Source organism: Actinia tenebrosa, unplaced genomic scaffold (genome assembly GCF_029948245.1).
Source record: "Actinia tenebrosa isolate PJP-AT-01 unplaced genomic scaffold, QUT_ActTen_1.0 PGA_scaffold13__45_contigs__length_12533684, whole genome shotgun sequence".
NCBI lineage: Eukaryota > Metazoa > Cnidaria > Anthozoa > Actiniaria > Actiniidae > Actinia > Actinia tenebrosa.
Window position 1 is genome coordinate 9,668,734 of NW_028292573.1, and position 21,674 is coordinate 9,690,407.

Consider the following 21,674-nt stretch of genomic DNA (forward strand, 5'->3'; position numbering starts at 1 on the left):
TAATTCAAAACTTGTTTGCATCTATATATTTGACCGACTAGTTGGATTTGACTAAAACAGTTAGTCCTCTCGTCCTCATGGCCCGAGTCAATAGTCCATTCGGGCTCGAGGACTAACTAAAAGCGCAGCACAAACCAGAGCCAAGAAACAAGCCCTTCTAAGCCCGAGTACACAATAATTTAGATAATTTAGTTGAACTTTGATAAACACCAAATGAAATTGTTTTATTAATTACCTTATTTTAGAAATTTATTTATAAGTTAGTGTAAGATAAATATTGGCTTTTTTACAGTGTTTGTAGTGTTTTTCTGTTAAGCAATATTATTTTTTCGTTTACACTTGGCGTGACGCAAGTCAATGTCAATCTAATGCCTTTATTAGTCACGTAAGGTTATCATTAAGTTGCGTCACGCAAATCACTCTTTTTTTATTTTCAGCGTTACGCAATTATTTAACATGGATTTTGCATAATTATGGAAAGTCATGGTACAGATTAATGTTGAGACAATCACAACGCGTGAGATCCCTGCCCATGCAATCAAAATGCTCGGACATGACTCCGTCACGGCCACGGTACGGCATTAATGGCATCTGTTGCGCCAGTCACAGCAAGAGATATCCCTGCTCAGCTTTTTAGACAAAGCAGTCACTATCACGCAATCGTACCATGAGGTTTACACTGTCATACAAAATCTGCCTTAATTTTTGTAGCGTCACGAAAGCTATATTTTAATCCAGTTTACGTGACTTATTAAGCTTGGTTGAAGGTTAATACAGGTAATGGTCAATGCAAAGTGGTGATCGATATTGACACGAGAATGACTTTCCCAATGTTCAGTAAACAAGTCCTTCGGGTAGATATACCCCGATTCAATATGCTCAGTATCGATTCTACTTGAAGTGAATAGATGAATGGTAAACTCAAATCCCGAAATATTTGCGTGACAGACGATGCGTGACAGACGATGCGTGACAGACACTAAGAACATCTGTGTAGAGGGCTAGAATCTATACTGAGAATCTTAAATCAGAGGTTATACTACTCTTCCCAGTAGACCGAGGCAGCTGGAATTTTTTTAATCTCCTTCATAGCGTCTGTCATGTTAACCGCAAGTGCATTTCAAATCGACCACGTGATGCCAATGTTATACCACGTGGACAAGTTTTTTGCGCCACGTGATTAAAACTTGACTGAATTTTGATCACGTGGTGTAAAAAACTTGTCCACGTGGTACAACACTGACATCACGTGGTCGATTTGAAATGTTACTTCTGGATAACATAACAGAGGCCAGGTCTACTTGCCTATTATACCCTACCAGGGGCAATAATTCTTATTAAATAACAACATAATACTTTCCTTAGGAGCAACATAATGTGATAATTAGTAAATAGTACCTAATATTTAGGGCAATTTAACATCTAGTAAATAGTAATTTTAAAATATATCCTTTTACAATACTCGTGAACATAGATAGATTTTCAGCATTGGTGTCATATCCGCCGCGGACGAACCGTGACACAGGCAACCCATTCGGTTAAAAAAGTCTTGAAAAACGTTGTGGGCAACCGTGTAGCTTTGCGGTAGATTAGGTAAACCAAAGCTTGAAAATTGTTCGTTGTTAGGATACCGATCTTTTAAAGATCTAATATATAAATAATAATAACGATAATGATGATAAAGATAGCGTAATTAAATAAACGGATAACTTGCTTGAAATAAGCGAATGGATAAAATATTCGTTTGTTAACATAAATAAACTAAAATTCTATTAAGTGATACTAATAAAAGAAAATATGATAGCCAAGCTCCCTACGGGTTAAAATAACGCTTATTGTTTACTCAACTCAATCTGTTTACTCGTAATGTTAGTCTTATTCTTTGTTTATTTTTGTGTGTGTGACGTCATGGCCGCCATCTTGACGACCAACATGCACATCACCATGGCAACACTGCCACCTTGTGTAGGAAATTGCATGACCTCGAGTACAATTTGTAAGTAATAGGTACGAGTGATGTTTTGAGGAGCCCTTAGGCGAAATGTACACTTCCTAAACTAATATAAAGACAAAAAGAGAGAGCGCGAGATAACAAGTAATAATGTCGTACTAATTCCTTTAAATATAGGTAGGAAATTCGAGACATTTTCATATAGGGTCAAGCTTTTGAGAATACTTACTTTAGATAATAAATATTCTTCATAACTAGCCTTATCTTGGATAGCAAAAATGATGCATTCTGGTATAGAATGAGTACAAAACCTTATACCCACATTATCTTAATAGAGTGCATTTCAATAGAGTAACGGTAGTAAACCTATGGAGGAGTTTTTGTATGAGTGGGAAACGATACTTGTAGCCGTAACTACGCTTTTGATTGGATGAATTACTGAAAGACAATCAGAGAAGTCAATTCAATTTTAAACCATGCCGTGCAGTGTACGTGATTAATCTCTCACTCATACGATAACCAATCTCATGGGAAACCATTTCAATGTTACGGCATGTCGTACCGTGTGCGTGCTGTAAGTCAGTAGCGTACGTTTCCCACTCATACGATATCCATTCTTATGGGAAGCAATTTCAATGTCGTGTGTCCTGTAAGTCACGTGCTATATGTTAGTACCGCAAGACTCCCACTCATGCGATAACCATTCTCATGGCTAGCCATTTCAATGCTAGGGCATGTAGTACTGCTGCTGTAGTGCAGTTTTCGTATGACTGTGATTAAGTTCACGGCACGAACACAGTCGTGACACAGCAAGGGATACGCCAGACAAATCACATTGTACGAGAATTTACCCTCCATCCAATCAAATACCCGGAACACGGCATAAACACGACGCGGACACGGTCACGCCAAGATCACGGCACTGCCAGACCAATCATATTGCGCGTGAAAAAAATAAGCCAATTAAAATTCTAGAAAGTATCACGGTCACGGCACGTCACGCTTCCGGCTCTGAGCTTTTCACAGTCATACGAAAACTGCTCTAAGTCATTACCGTATAATGTTTCCCACTCATATAAAAAGTAATCTAGCATAGAATACTTACACTACTTTCTCAGATTACTACTAGCGCTTTCTAGCTTTCGTTCTTCTATCCGAGCCATTGCGGCGTGGATTCTAAAACTGAGCCGGTTCTCAAAGTCGTACCCATTGTAATTATCCTGAAAATAGGACATAAAGGAAGTTCAGGTAGAACAGAAAAAAATAGAGATAGATAAGACGACATTACACTAGTTATTATACTACACACTCAATTTCCCGTGTATTACGGCCATTTTTCGAGTGCAATTACAGATCGATAATACACTTCTCTCGTGTTCTGCCAATCCCCGCGTGCGTTTTCTATTTCTTTAGTAATACACACTGAACTATCAGTTAAATAACTTCTATTTACATTATAAGGAACTAATGCGATTTCTTATTCGACTCGTCCCACGAAAAAAGCTGTTGTGGAAGTAAAAACCTGTTACACGAGAAAAATTCACTGCGTGGATATTTTGTCGCGCAGAAAAGTTTTGCAAGATGTAGAAAGTAGAGGTATTTTTCAGCACAAAAAACATGAAGATACAAAATGCGCAAGTGAATGTTAAGTGTAAACAATAAAGGTCGTATAACCTGCATTAACGTAATTCCCCGAGACAAGTAGACGAGAAATCGTAGCGTAGGAAAGCAGAGGAAACTAGGCAAGATGCATGCAATTGAAGTATCTAGGAATGTGGGAATGTTAGGGGAAGGAATAATAATACCTTAACACGCCGGAGTAATTCTTCTCCTTTGTCACTTGTCTGATGGAATAAGAAAATAGAAACACGTTAAGAGAACTTAATAAGTTTGTGTGATTTAGATCTGGGTGTATTGAAGACTTCTCGGTACAGTGCCCCAGGACCGTGAGGCGAAGCAGAAGCAGAGCCGCGCGTGTAGCATGGCACAAAGGTCCTCTGATGTTTCCTCCAATAGGAAATTGCCTTTTATCTACCAATGATGTTGCGTGATGAAAGTGTCCTGTGCAAAATATTCCCTTGGAGGAGATATCACAGTAGTAGTGTTAGACACGTGTGTTTTAGATCCTCTTTTACGTCCGAAACGTCAGTAAGTTTTTTCATCTTTTTCACGGTGTATAATTTACCTTTTCATCATCATTGTTTCATTAGAAACACCGACGCAGCTCACACTAGTTTTTAGCTAGTTATATCTTCTGTTTTAGATCTAGTAAGTTCGAGTTCGTTGAGAGTTCAATATTACAAGTTCTAATTTAAAGAAAGTTAGTTTCCAAGTTATAATCAATTTCTTTCAATTATCAGAAGAAAGTCAGCAAGGCACGAAATTAACTTTTAAACCCACTAGCAAAACCTTGCTAGTAAGTTTTGTTCCTTAATAAACATAAATGGAGTTCCTGTGTAGGACAGTAGAGGAGAGACCTGAACGTGGTGGCCCGAGACCTCTACTCTTGTCTCAGTCTTCCCTCTTCTATCTGTCTATCTGGACCCCACAGAATCCAGATTAAGTTTAAATGTCATACTACGAAACCGCGTAGGAGGAGGTGCTGGGGGTTAAAGTCCCCACTTTTTTTCCTTTTGTGTGCTAGCCTCTCAAATTGTCCAATCTTAACCCCCCCCCCCCCTCTCCCTTAGGGTGATCTGCGGTCCTTGCTCTTCCAAGGGTATTGGGCGGAGAATTGGTAACTATACGTACCCGCGTATCCTGAGCATACAACACTCCTAGTTCATAGGTAGCGAATGGCGGTACATGGGAATCAGGTGGTGATCTACCAGACTTGTGAATAGCTTCCTGGAAATACTACAACGGGAGAGAATGGATATTAGATTACCTGGAATAGAAGATATGGGTGTCCTTTTACTCTGACGAAGGACAAACGTCTGAAAAGTCTGTACAACTTCAAACGTTTTAACACACGCTGTTCAAGTTTCTTTCTTACTCGCTTGTTGTATTCAACTCACCCACGCAGCCCCCGCGCAGTCCCAACTAGTTTATTGCTTGTCATTATCTACTCAAAGCGCGGTTGCGGATCAGATCACAATAGAGACCTTTTCCTCTAACCTCTAGGGATCAGGCCAAGAACACGCCCACAAACACAGAGAAACACTGAGCATCCATGAAATTCAATATGGCGGCTCTTCCAGCAACAACTTTGTTACGATGCCTTGATGGGAGAACCTACATAGCACTCAGTTGATGTAATGTATTCATAAAATCTATTGTATTTTATTGTCCCTCTATCTAATGTATTGGGTGTGACTCATTGCATTTTTAGGAATACATTACATCAATTGCTTGCTACGTAGGCTCTCCCACGCCTTGATGAATGTTGAAAGTTTGAGGGAAAACGCCTGACGTTTAACTGCAGTGTGTGGTTTGTGTGGCTAGCAAGAAAGTCGTGCTAAAGGTCTCTATTGTTGCTAGCGTTACCGCTACAACACCCTTGATTCCCTATTTCCCATGAACTAACCTTAACAGCCATGTCATTGTTCTTCAGTATTTGAAAAACAGACCCTTGCATCAATATTTTAAGGGGTATTAGATTAGAGCTAGGCCTACATCCTTCTAAATCTATAGTAAGGCATACAAACAACAATTAGCTACAGTAAAGTTTCTGTTCAAAACTGGAAGGCAAATAGGGCTCGACTGATGACATCGACTTTTGGTTCAGGTGTCTATCAGGGAAAAAAATAAATCACCTTCTTCCATACATCGCGTACAGGCGTATCATTAGAATCGATGGTGATGTTTAATTTACCTCTAGCCATTCTGTGTAGAACATCCTGACTACATGAGTAGAAAGCCCTCCATACATATAACAGTTCTAATGCCATCAGTAGACAATCATCTTCTGATGGTTCAATTTTCTTGTACTGTGAGGCCTGAAAAAGAACAAAAAGCACTTTAAATTGGTTAAGAATGCTATCGAAAATTGGATATAGGGAAAAGGGAAGGAAAGAAAAAAGGAAAAAATACCCCAAGTTATTACATAGAAAGAAGCCAATAAAGAATACAATAGGTTTACAATACATGCAGAAAGACCCAAGATAGTTTTAGTGCACCTTCATTTTCCTATAACATTCCCGTATGGTCCTCTGGTCACTCACAGTGCAGAAATACACTTCAAAACTCATCATCAAGATAGATTGGCGGTTAAGTACTGGGACGATGACTGGTCTTACCAGACCATGCCCAACCATGGAGGTAACCATGGAAACCACATTTTTCACAGTCTTGAAAAATCTGCTCAAAATGTGTGGGACTGGAAAGAACTAAGTGTTGTGAACATTACCCTTCTGAAGAGAAATTCCTCCAAAGGTGTTTTCTTTTTGACTAATTTCAATACAGATTTGAACTGAGTTTGGGCTTCACTGTTACTGCCTAACAATCCAATGGTCACTGAAAGAAAAGGATATGTATACAGTCATGCCTTCGCCATCAGTTTAAAATGATCAATTAGTACTAGGCCAAACAAAAAATAAGTGTGTTTCCTGTTGCATGAGAAAAATAATTGGGGTCGGTAGGTTGGATTTTTTTTACTGATACAACAGTGGAAATGAGCTTACTGGGAACCCTGTGGTGCATTTGGCAATGAAAAAATATTAGGATCAGCAAAAATCGTCAAGAAAATTAGAGTCGGTCGCGCAACAGGAAACACACTTATGTTTTTGTTTGGCCCTACCAATAATAAATCTTATGATTGATAACAGTCATGACAAAGTTTTTTTGTATCAATGTCACCAAAAGAATCTTCACTAATCCCATCATCACCTTAACTGTCATTGCTATTATCATCATCATCACCACCATAGGGGTGGATCCAGAGGGATGGTTGCAACCCCCCCATGAGAGTTTTCATTTCTTTTTCAAACAGAACTTGCTGTTCGTTTTTTGTTTTTCTGGTTTGGCATCTCTTACAGTGGACGCCTCTTGAATATAGAAACCCCTCTAAAAAATTCCTGGATTTCCCTCTGCACCATCAGTATCAGCATTGCCCACAATCAGCATCATCATCAGCAACATTATCACAGCAATCATCACCACCACCATCATCACTATCACTACCTATAAATGCCATATTGAAGAACCCTTATATTAGAATGGCTTTATCATACCTCCACACAAATAAGCATAGTATCCTTGAGACCATTTGGACTCCTCTTTCAGTCTGGAAAACATACAATCAAGATAAGACTTCAATTACAGCAACGTACACAGGTAAATTAGAAAAACATGAAGATCATGAAGATTGAGGATGACTAAATTTGAATATACTAAAGAATAATTGGTCATTGATTAGTATGCTTCCATCGAGTTTTGGGTGCACACAGGATGTTGCTAAGCACAAAGAAGCATAATGAGTAGCATGAGGTGTAGCCCAGCATGCCCGCATGCCTGCATGCTAATTAGCCAATCAGAGCCCTAGCGCATTACATTGTGGCTATAATATAATTATGGAGTGAAGACAATGGCTGTAGCTGCTTTTGCAGCATAGTATTGTTAAACTGTATAAAGTATTCTTATGTATATTCGTATAATATCAAATTTTGAAAAAGCTGGGTTTTACAGTCTGTATAAGGCCTTACCTGAAAAATGATGGAAGTGCATAATCCCATTCTAACTGTAGTAAGTGACACCACCCTATAACGCAATGAAAATATTGGTCAACAACACTTCTGTTATTTGTAAAACACAGGGTTAAAACTAATGGCTGGTCAACAAACAATGCCTGGCCAAATTGGCTTTTTCTCCAGCCATACACCTCTTAGGTCATTCCTCTTGATCAGTCACATTGACTACTGACATGTAGATCAGTCTGTGTCCAATAGTCATGTCTGGCCAAACACCTCTCAGGTCATTTCTTTTGACCAATCACATTGACTGGTCACATGTAGATCAGTCTGATGTGTGAAATAGACATGTCTGGCCAAACACCTCTCAGGTCATTCTTCTTGACCAGTCACATTGACTGGTCACATGTAGATCAGTCTGATGTGTCAAATAGTCATGTCTGGCCAAATACCTCTAAGGTCATTTCTCTTGACCAGTCACATTGACTGGTCACATGTAGATCAGTCTGATGTGTCAAATAGTCATGTCTGGCCAAACACCTCTAAGGTCATTTCTCTTGACCAGTCACATTGACTGGTCACATGTAGATCAGTCTGATGTGTCAAATAGTCATGTCTGGCCAAACACCTCTAAGGTCATTTCTCTTGACCAGTCACATTGACTGGTCACATGTAGATCAGTCTGTGTCCAATAGTCATGTCTGGCCAAACACCTCTAAGGTCATTCCTCTTGACCAGTCACATTGACTGGTCACATGTAGATCAGTCTGTGTCCAATATCATGTCTGGCCAAACACCTCTCAGGTCATTCCTCTTGACCAGTCACATTGACTGGTCACATGTAGATCTGTCTGATGTGTCCAATAGTCATGTCTGCCCGAACACCTCAGGTCATTCCTCTTGACCAGTCACATTGACTGGTCACATGTAGATCAGTCTGTGTCCAATAGTCATGTCTGGCCAAACACCTCTCTGGTCATTCCTCTTGACCAGGTTCACATTGACTGGTCACATGTAGATCAGTCTGTGTCCAATAGTCATGTCTGGCCAAATACCTCTCAGGTCATTCCTCTTGACCTGTCACATTGACTGGTCACATGTAGATCATTCTGATATGTCCAATAGTCATGTCTGGCCAAATACCTCTCAGGTCATTCCTCTTGACCAGTCACATTGACTGGTCACATGTAGATCAGTCTGATGTGTCCAATAGTCATGTCTGGCCAAACACCTCTAAAGTCATTCCTCTTGACCAGTCACATTGACTGGTCACATGTAGATCAGTCTGATGTGTCCAATAGTCATGTCTGGCCAAATACCTCTCAGGTCATTCCTCTTGACCAGTCACATTGACTGGTCACATGTAGATCAGTCTGATGTGTCCAATAGTCATGTCTGGCCAAATACCTCTCAGGTCATTCCTCTTGACCAGTCACATTGACTGGTCACATGTAGATCAGTCTGATGTGTCCAATAGTCATGTCTGGCCAAACACCTCCAAAGTCATTCCTCTTGACCAGTCACATTGACTGGTCACATGTAGATCAGTCTGATGTGTCCAATAGTCATGTCTGGCCAAATACCTCTCAGGTCATTCCTCTTGACCAGTCACATTGACTGGTCACATGTAGATCAGTCTGATGTGACCAATACTCATGTCTGGCCAAACACCTCTCAGGTCATTCCTCTTGACCAGTTACATTGACTACTCACATGTAGATCAGTCTGATGTGTGAAATAGTCATGTCTGGCCAAACACCTCTCAAGTCAATCCTCTTGACCAGTTACATTGACTACTCACATGTAGATCAGTCTGATGTGACCAACACATTGACTGGTCATATGTAGATCAGTCTGTGTCCAACAGTCATGTTTGGCCAACAGATCATTATCTCTTGACCATTCACAATGCCTGGTCACATGTTTGATTGACCAGGCATTGTGACCATTCATCATGTCCATTCATTTAGCAGCCATTATTTTTAGCGATAAGTCAACAAACATGGCAGCCAAAAAATTATTATCATTATACTGTACCTATCTCATATTGACAAATAAGTGCTATTTCTGTTTGTTCTGCAGCAGCATGCATAGCTTGATGGAACTCCTGTAAAGCTAGAGGAACATTGCCCTGCAATTAAATTGAAATAAAGAATTGAAAATAAAATTGAAGTGCATGACTACACACTGTGTGATAATAATATAATAAAATAATAGCATTTTATATCTGATACTCTAAAGCACTTAACAAATTATAACCAAAAGAAATTCTACAATGTACATGATAGTCTGCTATTGAAAGTTCATCCTATTTTTCCAACCTTCAAGTTGCAGGAGTGATAGCACTAAAGCCTTGCTCACACTAGCATTTGGAATCAGAAGCCACATATGCAGACTTATCAGTAGTGACTGCTCATTAACAGTGCTTATATTTTTTCACACCTAGGTGATAAATGCAATACTGAGTCTGCACATGTTAGTGTCAACCAGGCTTTATGGGACAAACCTTTAATCTGGACACTAGACCTCTGAAAAATAAGAAGACAGCAGATGAAGGGTAGTCTTGTGATGATTCCTCTAGCATCTGAGTGGCTTTTAATAGACCTAAAAAATAACAAACTGTCTGTCAAATGATGCTAGACTAGCTGTATAAATATCATAATTAAAAGAGAAAGAAAAAAGGAAAAGAGCAGGAGGAATGAGCGAGAGTGAGCCACCCCTCCCTAGTGATTTTGTAATTAGTTATCAATGGAGAAATGATTGACAGCTATCACCACGTGCGAAAAGGAATTTGCAAAGGGAGAGAAGTGTGTGTAAGCCAGCAGTTTTAGAGCAAAATAAATCATTCCAATCCACAAGTTTTAGTGTATTGACTTCGGAACAGGAAGTAAGAGAGGTTAGAAAAAAGGAAGGAAATAGAAAAGTGTGTATAATTATGCACTGTGTAAGGCATTCTGTATTATGGAAACTTTATCATCCTATTAAGGGTTTGCACCATCATGTGATGGCAGCCATGACAGGAGGCAGGAAAAATCGAATCTGATTTACATAAGAAAGAATGCAGTTTTCCAGGAGAAAAGACTCTATCGTCGTGGATCCTGTCATGGCTGCCATCACATGATCGTGCATAGCCTCTGTACCATAAAATAGGTAGTATACTGACATGCAATGCCCAAAAATAGTTCATTAATCTAAGTACATCACAAGGGTGGATCCAGCTAAAATTTTGCTAATTGAGTTTCTTCCATCAACACAATGGAAAACAATAAAAAAAAGCATCTAATTCTTCAGTTTTGTTTTGTTTTTGTTTTTCTACTGAAGGGAGGCTTCAGCCCCACTTTGCCCCCCCTGGATCCGCCCTTGCGCCATGCTCCAGTGTACATCATGCTACTGTTGTAGGGTGTGTATTAGCATGCGATGCAAAACCAACAAAATGTGCTCCAAGGGCACTGCAGTACTAACAAGATGTAGTAGTAAGTCTGGAAGCATTGGGATAATAATAGCCAACTGATAGACTACCTTCTTCATTATTACCCTCATCAAGGGCTATGAATGGACGTATGACGGAATGATACCATAGCAGAGTTAACCTGTTAAGAAAAAAGACAGAATGAAAGACTGAATGGATGGGAGAACATACTGTATCATGGCTGATCTTACAATAAATAATAAAACTAAAAAAGTGGTTTCACAGAGTGGCTCTTCTTCCACTGGACTCCAAATGTTCATTTTTCAAAAGTTCATTTTTTCGGAGAGAGGAAAAACTGGAGAACAGAAAAACTCACAAAGCACAGGAGAGAACCAACAAGCAACTCAACTCACACATAGGAAGCACGGGTGGCGTGCGCTTCTTATGTGTCATCTCTCACCAATGTGACCCGAGCTCGAGCCCCGCCGTGCTTGGTGTCGTATGGGAGTAGAGTTGTTTGTTGGTTCTCTCATGTGCTTTGAGGGTTTTTTTCCAGGTTCTCCGGTTTTCCTCCCTCCGCAAAAATCAAATTCTAAATTCCAATTCGATTTTGGGCTTTCACCTAGAATGGATCTGAGGGTTTCGTTCGTGATTGTCCCACTCTGTGATTACAGACAAAACTGGTCGATTTTTAATATATATATTGCACCGAGTCCAGAAATTGAACCCAGGTGGCCTGTTTTCAACACTATATCAACTGTGCTTCTTATGTGTAAGCCCAGAGTCTTTTTCACATTTGCATCTCAAACACCCAAAACCCATAATATAAATAATACCTAATAATAATAATAATAATAATAATAAAATTTTAACTTATCTCACAGATTAAATAAAGATGTCCATAATAATAATATATCACATTTCTAAAAATTAATATTACCATGAAGCCAATAGAGTCTTTGCACCATCATGTCATGGCAGCCATGACAGGGGGAAGGAACAATATTGATTCTGGTCATCATGTGATGGTGCAAAGCCTCTATAATACATGACTTTATACCTTGCTACAGGGGCTTTCATGTCATCACTACGACTAGCTATATCCAATGCTTGCAGACCAACATCTCTATTACCAGAAAACCCAAGCAAATGACAAAACTTAAGGAGTTTAGGAGGCACCAAGGATATAGCCAGATGAAACAAGCCGTAGCCACAGGACACGGCCGCCTGCAGATGTCGTAATTTGTCAGACCCTATCTCTTTGGAGGCCTTTCTTAATAACGATGGAGTACCAGCACTTGAAGGTTCTTCTAATACTGTCAACATATCTTGTTCCTCAGCCTTTGGTTTATTGTCACATCATGAAAATGCACAAAACATTATAATAATCAAGTTCAAAGTAATGACAATAATAGAGCTCTTTAGCTTGGGTGCTATGTTTTACCATTTCTGACCATGCGTCATTCTCTTGAAAATAAGATTCTTTGTTTGAGTTTTATACATATTCATGTGTCTTTTCCTGCTCAACCATTAAACAAAGAAATAATACTCTAGGGAATTACAAATGGTCTGAAATAGGAAAAAATAGACCATTTTCAAGTTCGTAAATTTACAGACTAATTTACTGAGTGTTAAATGCCGCATTTCAACACCACAATAATCACAACATTTAATACCAACGATAAAGTAAAGGATGCATGACTTTAACAATGCAAACATCTTAGCTGGAACAAATGACTATTCTACACTTAAACAAGCCCAACCCTGGGGACTCGAAACTGGAGGTTTCAAAAGGTGCTAAAAGAGTTTTATCTCAAGCTACCTACCTCAGTTGACTCCAGGTCTGGCACTTCCTCAGCATCTGCATCAGAAGCACCATTTTCTTGAACAGTGATCTCTGGTGACCAGTTAAGGAATGGTCCACCAATTTCACTTATCTCCCTATAGCACTTGTCATACAATTTCCATGCACGGCGCATTAAATACCCTCCCTTGATATAATCTGTAATACCTAAATGAGTTCATTAAAAAGAAAAAATACCAAATAAGAATTTAAAACACCAGTTATATTGAGTCCATGGCAAGGTCAATGAAGGTCACTGGGTCAAATTATAATTTTGTGGAGGGAGGACTACTGAAGAACCTGAAAAAATATTTAAACAAGAGACCTTGTTTGCTGTTTGAAGATTGCTGACATCCAGTTAGACAGTGAGAACCATTCAAAATGTAGACTAGATGAAAACAATACATTCCAATTTTGGGTAGTTACGTGTAAACCATTCAGAAACCTGGGCTGTATGAGAATGGTAATTTGACCAATGTTACATATTATAAACAACTAGATAGCCATTGCCATTTTCTCAGGGGAATAAAAGGATATGTTGAAAAGGCTATTGTTTTCTGCTGGTTTTACATTGGCTCCACTACCCAAAGTTGGAATGCATTGTTTTTATTCTACGTTTTGATTGGTTCTTGCTGTCTAAGTAGCCCCAGTTTCATTAGTCACAGAATAATGAGACTTAAGGCCGGTTTCGACGGTATGATTTTCACCTACAACTATCGTATACAACACGCTCGCATCTGTTGTAGGCAAGTTGTAGGCGAAAATCATACCGTCTAAACCGGCCTTTAGAGGGAGTGAAAGCCAAAATGCAAGATTAGAAAGCAAGGAAAGACAGATAAACCTGAACCCAGGTGTTTCCCATTGTCCTTTGTCTCCTTCTTCTATAACCTTCTATTAGAAGAAAGGAAAAGACATCAGTGGAGGAAGCTAGAAATATTTTACCTTGTTTTAGAAAAGTAAGCAATGCCATATAGAGTTCAGAGTCTGCATATAGAATCTGTCTCATCAGCCGTTCATCCATAGCAATACTAGATTTCTTGCTACTCTCTATATAGCAGACTCTCTGGGATTTCTTTAAATTTTCTAGTGCTCTGTCTAGCTGGTCATCTTCAAATGTCAGGATGGCTTGCTAGAAAGTGCAAGCAAAAACAATTTTAGGGTAAAATTAAATGGGATGGATGGATGGATGGATGGATGGATGGATGGATGGTTGGATGGATGGATGGGTGAATGGATGGATGGATGAATAAATGGATGGTTGGAGGGAGGGAGGGAGGGACGGATGGACAGACAGACGGATGGATGGATGAATGGATGGGTGGATGGATGGGTGGATGTATGAATGGATGGATAGATGAATGAATGGGCAGATGAATGGATGTGCGGATGAATGAATCAATGGATGGGTGGGTGTGTGGGTGGACAAAAGGGTGTATAGATGGGTGGGTGCATGGGATGTTGGGTTGAACGTACAGGTAATCGAAAATGGGTGTGATAGATTGAAGAATAAGTGGATGGATGGAATAGGATGGGTGTCAATAGGATGAGATGGGTGGGATAGATAGATGAATAGTTCTTTTCATGAAATACTCACGACAAAGTCAACCATTCCTGACCCAGCACTCATCAAAGGGTTACCATCACTACAAAAAACACAGACAAGAATGTTCAAGCTGCTGCATGCATATTGAAACAGTTAACAGGCGAAGTGTGAATAATTTCTCTTATGTATTCTGTTCATTGGAGATTTCATTCCAAACATTGTCAGTAAAGGTCAACTTATCCACAGGGAATACAGACTTTGAAGGCGCGAAACCCCAAAGTTACATTTCCCTTTGACGTTGACATAATTGTAGATTTTGAAAATCTTTAAGTCCCTTTTAATTATCCATCTACTACTAGCTTTTAATAGCATTCATTACTATTGAACATTCACTAATATGTTTGAGTTGCACTACACAAATTCATCTGCAAATACATGCAGTGGAAAATTTTCTGTCATGTTGAGTGTTAATAAGGAAATTGTAACCAGTCCTATTTTTATCATAAAGAAACCATTGATTGATTGATTGATTGATTGTTATGCGATACTTAATATATACAGTATTAGTGGCGTAGCCGAGTGATTGTATATCTGCCATTCATACTGTAGATTACTTATCAAACGACTAGGTTAGTTCCTTTGTGTTTCACTAAAATTTTCAAGATAAAAGTGAATCTGCCCAAGAAAATCCAACTTAAAGTTTATGCAAATGAACACGATTTTGTATCTGATTTACAACACTCTTCACGGTCGTGATTTCTGTTGTGTTTTCCTCATGCATTATTAATGAGTTTGATAACATCCCTTAGCATCTTAGCTAAGTTTGTAGTTCATTCAAGACTTTCATTAGGAGACACTGTTAATAAGTATTACAAGTCAAGTCTAAGTTTACTGAGTCCATTTTAAGAGAATACAAGCCTATAAGGAAGATCAAATTTTTTACCGAATTGTACGAGAGAAGGAGTGGAGTGTTCAACCTTGATTAAGCATCAATTAATGAACGACTGGCCTCTCGCTCGATCTGGTTGACTCTTAGGGTCCCCTAAGTCTCTGGGCGACATGGCATGTTCAATTCTGTATAGTTGTTCAATATGCTAGTGCAAACTCCACTCACATGTGACTAAGGCTAAGGCTCGTAATTTACCTATTACGCATGTTTTTATTTGATATTGGAGCCCATCCCACACGGCTTACTGCCTCATCTATCACATGTGGTATGTTCAAAGGAATCATACACGTTGGTTATCAGACCCTTACATGTGCCACCCCTGCCAATGATCCACAAATGGATGACAAGTTTACCCATTTGATTTCTGAATTAATAATAATCTTTTTTTTTTCTTATGCACAGCTTCAGTGTAAATAAGTGGGTAGGTTTCTGAATTCTGTGTGAAATAAAGTCATTATTATTATTATTACCTATCAACGACCAGAACTTTAATGTATTAATAGTATTCATTGAGCACATAATGTGCAAACTTTTGGACAAGAGGAGAACATAGCTATGATGAATAAAGATTAAATTAATTGACAGAGCACCTTCACTTAAAAAATTCCCTGCCAAACTTTTACATAACCATTTTCTGTGTTGATGGCAGGAGAAACCCTTAAGACAACAAATATATTAATATTAAAATAATAACGTTTGGTGATAAAATAATAATTTTAAATTAACATATTAAATTTTAAAAACTAAGAAAAATACTAATAAATGAAGAAAAAAGGATCGAGCTGATGAATTGATCAGCTACGAATAAAATATCCATTAGGTAAATGTCTTAAACATATTAACCTTAAAAACTAAGAAAAATACTAATAATTACTGAAGAAAAAAGAAGCTGATGAATAGAATATCTATTAGGTAAATCAGCATATAGATCCGGTAACCCATTTAAGATATTATATATTATTTTAACATCATAAAAAATCAATCAAAACGCTTGAAACCTGTCTTACACATCACCAGACCTGTAATTGATCACCAATATCAGAATTTTTAAAATCTTAAATGTCTCAAATGTCCAGACGTTGTAATGAAATGTTAAAGCTATATCAAAATAAATATTCTTGAAGTGTCTACTTGTTGGAGCAAAAATGTTTACTTAAGATGCGAATATGCTGGTATATATACACACATATATTGGAGCAACACTTTCAATTTTATGCTCCTTAATGGTAAAATAGTAATATTCGGGCTCAATACCTTTTGTTTGTACTCATTTTATAACCTAAGGCAGGTGTAATTATCGAGAGTAGGAGCGCTAGCATAGGTAACCACTTCAACTGACATAATTCTATTGAACCACAATCCTTTTAATATCTACATTGTATTGAACAGCAGGGCCTTTCAATATAATATACATTATGAGAGATTGTCTTATAATGATTTTTGTTTTTTAGTACATTGCCTAAAGAAGATAGAAAGCCTTGACAGTCAACTTTTTAATCAAAAATGCAAAATAATAGGCAAAAGGAGAGAGAGTTGCACTCCTTGATCGATAAAAAAGATAAAAAATGGAGAGGAGAAAAGTGCTTATAGATAGACTTGAATCCCTTGACTGAAGGTGAAAAAAGGAAAAATCTAGAAGAGGAAAAGAGAATGCTACTAAATATGTAAATGACTGTATAGACTATGATAAAAAAACTGGAAAGTGAGAAAAAAGGCAAATGAAAAAATTTACAAACACTTAATGGCATCATATACAGGGCTGTATCCAGACCTAAATATTTATCCAGGCAAACTAGAGCGGAAAAGGAAGGAGCAGATGGTGGGGTTGGGGAGCATGCACCCCCCCACCCCCCCAGGAAGTTTCAAAATCAAAACCATAGGAAATGCGATTTCCAGAGTTTTGAGGGGCATTTGTTACTTTTTCATGAGGCTTGCCTTAGAGGCCATTTACATGGAGAAATCTTGTCCCTAGTAAAAGGGATACCCTCTTCACTGAGCTACCCTGTGTGAGCTACAGTAACTTTTCCCTATTTTCTCTTTGCAAATTCATCTCGACCGTTTACATGAGATATTTTACTTTGCCTCAGCTAAAAGGGTCACCCTATTGGTTGGCCTACCCTCTTTGCAAAAGAGGGTGACCCTGGTACCCCGGACAACTTTTCCCCTTTTAAACACTTTAACTCACCTAACCAAGACAACTTTTTCGTTTGAGCATGCATATCTCCATTGAAACTGATAGTTGTCCTGGGTTAAAGGGACAACTTCTTTCCATATAAACGCTCGATATAGTTGGCTCGAGTAGAAAGGTGTCCCTGCTACCAGGGACAAGTTTTCTCAATGTAAATGGCCCCTTATAGTGGCTAAGGGAAAAGGCTACGGCCCTGATATATGGACTTACAACCCTTGATTGAGAATGAAAAAATGAAAAGTGTGACAAAATAAAGGGAAATAAGATGCTAATTGAATACAAACCTGTGAAAATATAACCTTAAGGTTAAGCATTTTAGATACATATTCTGGGGTGTTTTGAATTTGAATTGTTTTCAAACTGACATGAAGACAACTGCACTTTCATCTCTAGATCATATGACTTCCACTGAATAAATAACACTTTATACACTGGTCTACAACTTCTTTTGTCTCAACCTTGTAAAAACAGCTGAATATCTTCCATCTTCTATGAATTCAATAAATTATTTGAACAAATTCATGATTTTACAGATTAAAAATGGGAAATATTAATTTCAGGTAGAAATTTCCCAAAGGTAAAGAAATAGCGGCTTTGTCATTTTAGAACAAATTACTAACTTAGTTAATGTAAACAAAGCGAATAAGAAATGTAGAGCTGTAAGCACATAAGAAGTCGGCCACTCGAAGGTAGAAAATATCGGAAAGATCTAATAGGTAGGAGTTTATTTTAAAGGCAGATGTTTTTTCTGGTTTTATTCCTTATAATTTTTCTTCTCGGGACGTCGCCCGTCAGTAATTAATATTTTATAGCATTTGACTTTCGAGTTGTAAAAATAAAACTAAATATTTTTACTAAAACACCAACAAAACTAAACTCTATGGGGTTTAGAAATAAAGATAAGGAAAACAAAGAGTCTGGATTGGAAAGGGAAAGAGGACAAAATGCAGAAACTATAATTTTTACTCGCGAATGTTGCTTATGAGCGAAGGAAAAAAACTATTTTAGAAATATAAATTAATTCCGTTAATTTGGGGTTCAACCCCAAGCGTTTAAGGAAACTAAATGACTTCCATATATTAAAACACATAAGATAGAACAAATATCGGGATCTAAATCTGGTGCTCATGCGAAAATATTTTGGTGTTTTACACGTAAGCTATTTCACTTTAGGGGGGTCGACGAACAGGTTAACTGTACTTTACGCATAAACCGGTACCCGAAAAAAAAATAGAAAAAACGACAATTATTGAACTGACTATCGAGGTAGCAATGATAAAGATCGTCGCTTGACTAACCTGTGGTTCTTGAATAATTTTTGTGATTCTTCAAAGCCATTGTTAAGAAGAAGATTTATTCCGTCGCGAGCAAGACTGTGGTAGCCCCAAAAACCCTCCGACTTTTTTGTATTTTTTCCTGCAAAAGAGCCACCTCGTGAGACTCCTTTGGAGGAACTCATGAAGCGAGAAACCTTCCCTGAGCTTGCTGCAGCTCCTTACTAGGAAGTTTCTCAAAAAATGAACTAAACAAGAAAGGAAAACACTGAGTCCTTTTATTCCTGGATACTTCGCGCCATGTTTTGATTTGGAAGCTCACCTTGTGTTCAAGGTAAAGCTTCAGGGCATGTTCTCATTGGCTAAAACCAATCGGAAAATTATGGTCCAAAACGTTCATTTATCGACTTAAAAATATTTGGAATAGTTTGATCCGATGATGACTCGAAATATTTCCGAGAACTTGTACGAAAATTTCACGAAAGCAACGAAAATGAATATTATGGTCTGTCTTGTCCTCTATGAACAAAATGGCGTCTTTAGGTAGTCGTGGAGCACAGAGTCTGTCCTTAGGACAACGCGTTTTTACGGCTTTTAGAGAGTGGTATGTCTACGCTTGTGGATACAGACAGATAGGTGTGTTATTTTCGCATGTTTTGCTTTGATATGTAGTTAGAATATCACGGGAAAGCTATGTGAAATGCTGCATAAACTTTTACTTAAAGTTCACTTGAAATATTACATAAGCAACGTCCTTACAAGAGTCTACGTTACTTAAAAAATATTTGTCGATGTACTATTTTAAATTCAGTTAACAGAATATTGCTCCTCTTTTTTTCCGTTTATTTGGGAAAAAAATTTGAGCTGGATAGTAAAAATTAATATGCATTTGTCATAAGCTTAGCTTCCCTAGCTTCTATAGCTCTCGTTATTCTAATATTCATAAAACTTGCTTCTGCCTCTGCCCAATTTTAACTTACTTGAAAAAGTTGAAAATACAATTCAGTCAATATTGTTCCTAAAGTGCTAAAAATTATTTATATATTAGCTGATTTAGTTATTATTATTATGGGGTACTCTTTCTTTCCGGTTTTATTGACTTGATCTTTAGTCATTTTTTTAAACAAATTAAAGCCTTTGAAATAGCCATAGTATAGATGTACCCTAAAGTAAATTTCAATTTATTTTTATGTGCATGTGATTTTTCAGGTTTACACAAAGAAGATCTTCTTATAGAAGATGATCCTGATGTTACTGAAGCTTTGAAGAGAATACCAGAAGACTCCTTAAACATGAGGAACTTCCGTATCAAGAGAGCCATTGATGTCACCATGAAACAAACAATATTGCCAGAGGAACTGTGGACAAAACCTAGCGAGGTGAGTATTGTTTGACTGGGTATGCCAAGTCATTATGGACACCCACTTGTTTTTTAGTCCTGTGTCCTTTTACTGCATGATATGGATACCCTATTAGTACACCACATCTTGCTTGACAGTTCTGCTTGTCCAGGGCTTAAAATAACAGCCAGACATTGGAGAATGTCCGCTCAGAATAAAGGAAGTTGTCTGGTCAAATGTTTATTTTGCCAGTCATTTTGACCAGTAATGTTGAGCCAGAAACCTGGTAGGACCGAGCTCAAAATAATTTGGCAGTTTATTATGATCGGCAACTTACTGGCCTTTACTTTAAGCCATGCTTGTCCAATGGGTGTCTTTATTAACAGGATTAAACTGGAATAGGGAATATAATGGCATAGGATCCAAAACATGGTGCAGAATTTATTTCTATCAAACTTACAGTAGTGCTCAAATTTGACCATGGGTTTATCCAATCAAAATGCTTGGCAACTATTATGACACAGACATGATTCAGCACTTCATGCAGTATGGCCCACATTGTTGTAAACTTCAATTTGACTGTGAAAATCTGGTATGACTGTGAAAAACTAGTGAAACATTATTACCAATTCTGGCATGTCTTACCATTGCTGTGACATGATAATAACCTACCATGTTCATTTTCAATATCTTCATTGGCAAAATATTCATAGAAAAAAAGATTAGTTGAGACTATACTTACAGCGCAACCAGTGATTTTGACAGAATTTTGACCTGTGGACTTTTTTGGGCTCAAATAAAATTATTTTTGCATCCTGTTTGTTTAAAATAGTGTTTTGTGTCAGAGGAAAAAAAGCATCCAATGCTGAATCCCTTATTATGGTATACAATTATTTGATTATAGGATGTTCCATTTCTGGACCCAATAATCCAGCAAGTTAAAGCAGAGCGCAAGGAACGAGAACTGTGGGACAAACAGTAGCCTCCAAGTCTAACTGGAAATTCTGAGATTAAGAAAACAATTAACATTCTTTCTTCAAGGATACCTTCTGGGATTCTACATGTAAATTAAGTTGACTTCAAATCTGTTGTTTCATCAAATTGTTTGCTTTTAATCAAATAGATTTAACTATTTGATTAGCGTGTGGCTGTAAGATAAATAAAGTGGTTTTTATCAGAAAGCTTTTGTTTGTTCTTTTGAGTGTTACAGTACAAGTAATTAGAGACCTTTAGATCCGATGACGAGTACGAGAACGAGTATGAGTACGAGTATGAGTACGAACTTTTAAAGAGAGGCACTATCTTTTTGTAGATGTGATCATGTACATAGATTGAAACTTTAGATTGTAAAAAATCGGAAATTGACTACGATTTAGTGTTAACCATGTGCACAGGACCAAGTTTAAAACTCATACTTGTACTCAATCTCGTACTCGTCGTCATATCTAAAGGTCGCTATTAACTTTGTATCACCCACCTTCAAACTTAAGAAAGGATATCCTGAGACAACTGATAAACGTCAGGGCAGAGTTACATGTAACTCACAGATC

At 37.9% G+C, this 21,674-nt stretch overlaps 2 protein-coding genes across 3 annotated transcripts; one reads left to right on the plus strand and one right to left on the minus strand.

Moving 5' to 3' along the window:
• Window positions 1-1,869: 1,869 nt before the first annotated feature.
• LOC116290100 (tetratricopeptide repeat protein 39C) lies at window positions 1,870-19,096 on the minus strand. 2 transcript variants are annotated; one of them, XM_031697088.2, is made up of 16 exons: window positions 18,809-19,096; window positions 14,425-14,473; window positions 13,773-13,959; window positions 12,814-12,998; window positions 12,048-12,328; window positions 11,098-11,168; window positions 10,085-10,182; window positions 9,616-9,709; window positions 7,594-7,648; window positions 7,123-7,175; window positions 6,300-6,406; window positions 5,766-5,889; window positions 5,478-5,578; window positions 4,703-4,807; window positions 3,757-3,795; window positions 1,870-3,171 (listed from the first exon to the last, which is right to left on the minus strand). In XM_031697088.2, the coding sequence occupies exons 1-16, from the start codon at window positions 18,967-18,969 to the stop codon at window positions 3,058-3,060; spliced, it is 1,824 nt and encodes a 607-aa protein (XP_031552948.1). In that variant the 5' UTR covers window positions 18,970-19,096; the 3' UTR covers window positions 1,870-3,057. The 2 variants fall into 2 exon arrangements, with proteins under 2 accessions (XP_031552948.1, XP_031552947.1); XM_031697087.2 differs by having other exon boundaries at window positions 11,041-11,168.
• A 182-nt stretch (window positions 19,097-19,278) lies between these two features.
• LOC116290071 (cytochrome b-c1 complex subunit 7) lies at window positions 19,279-21,305 on the plus strand. The gene is made up of 3 exons (XM_031697052.1): window positions 19,279-19,420; window positions 19,994-20,163; window positions 21,029-21,305. Exons 1-3 carry the CDS (start codon window positions 19,306-19,308, stop codon window positions 21,104-21,106), a joined length of 363 nt encoding a protein of 120 aa, XP_031552912.1. The 5' UTR covers window positions 19,279-19,305; the 3' UTR covers window positions 21,107-21,305.
• Window positions 21,306-21,674: the final 369 nt, after the last annotated feature.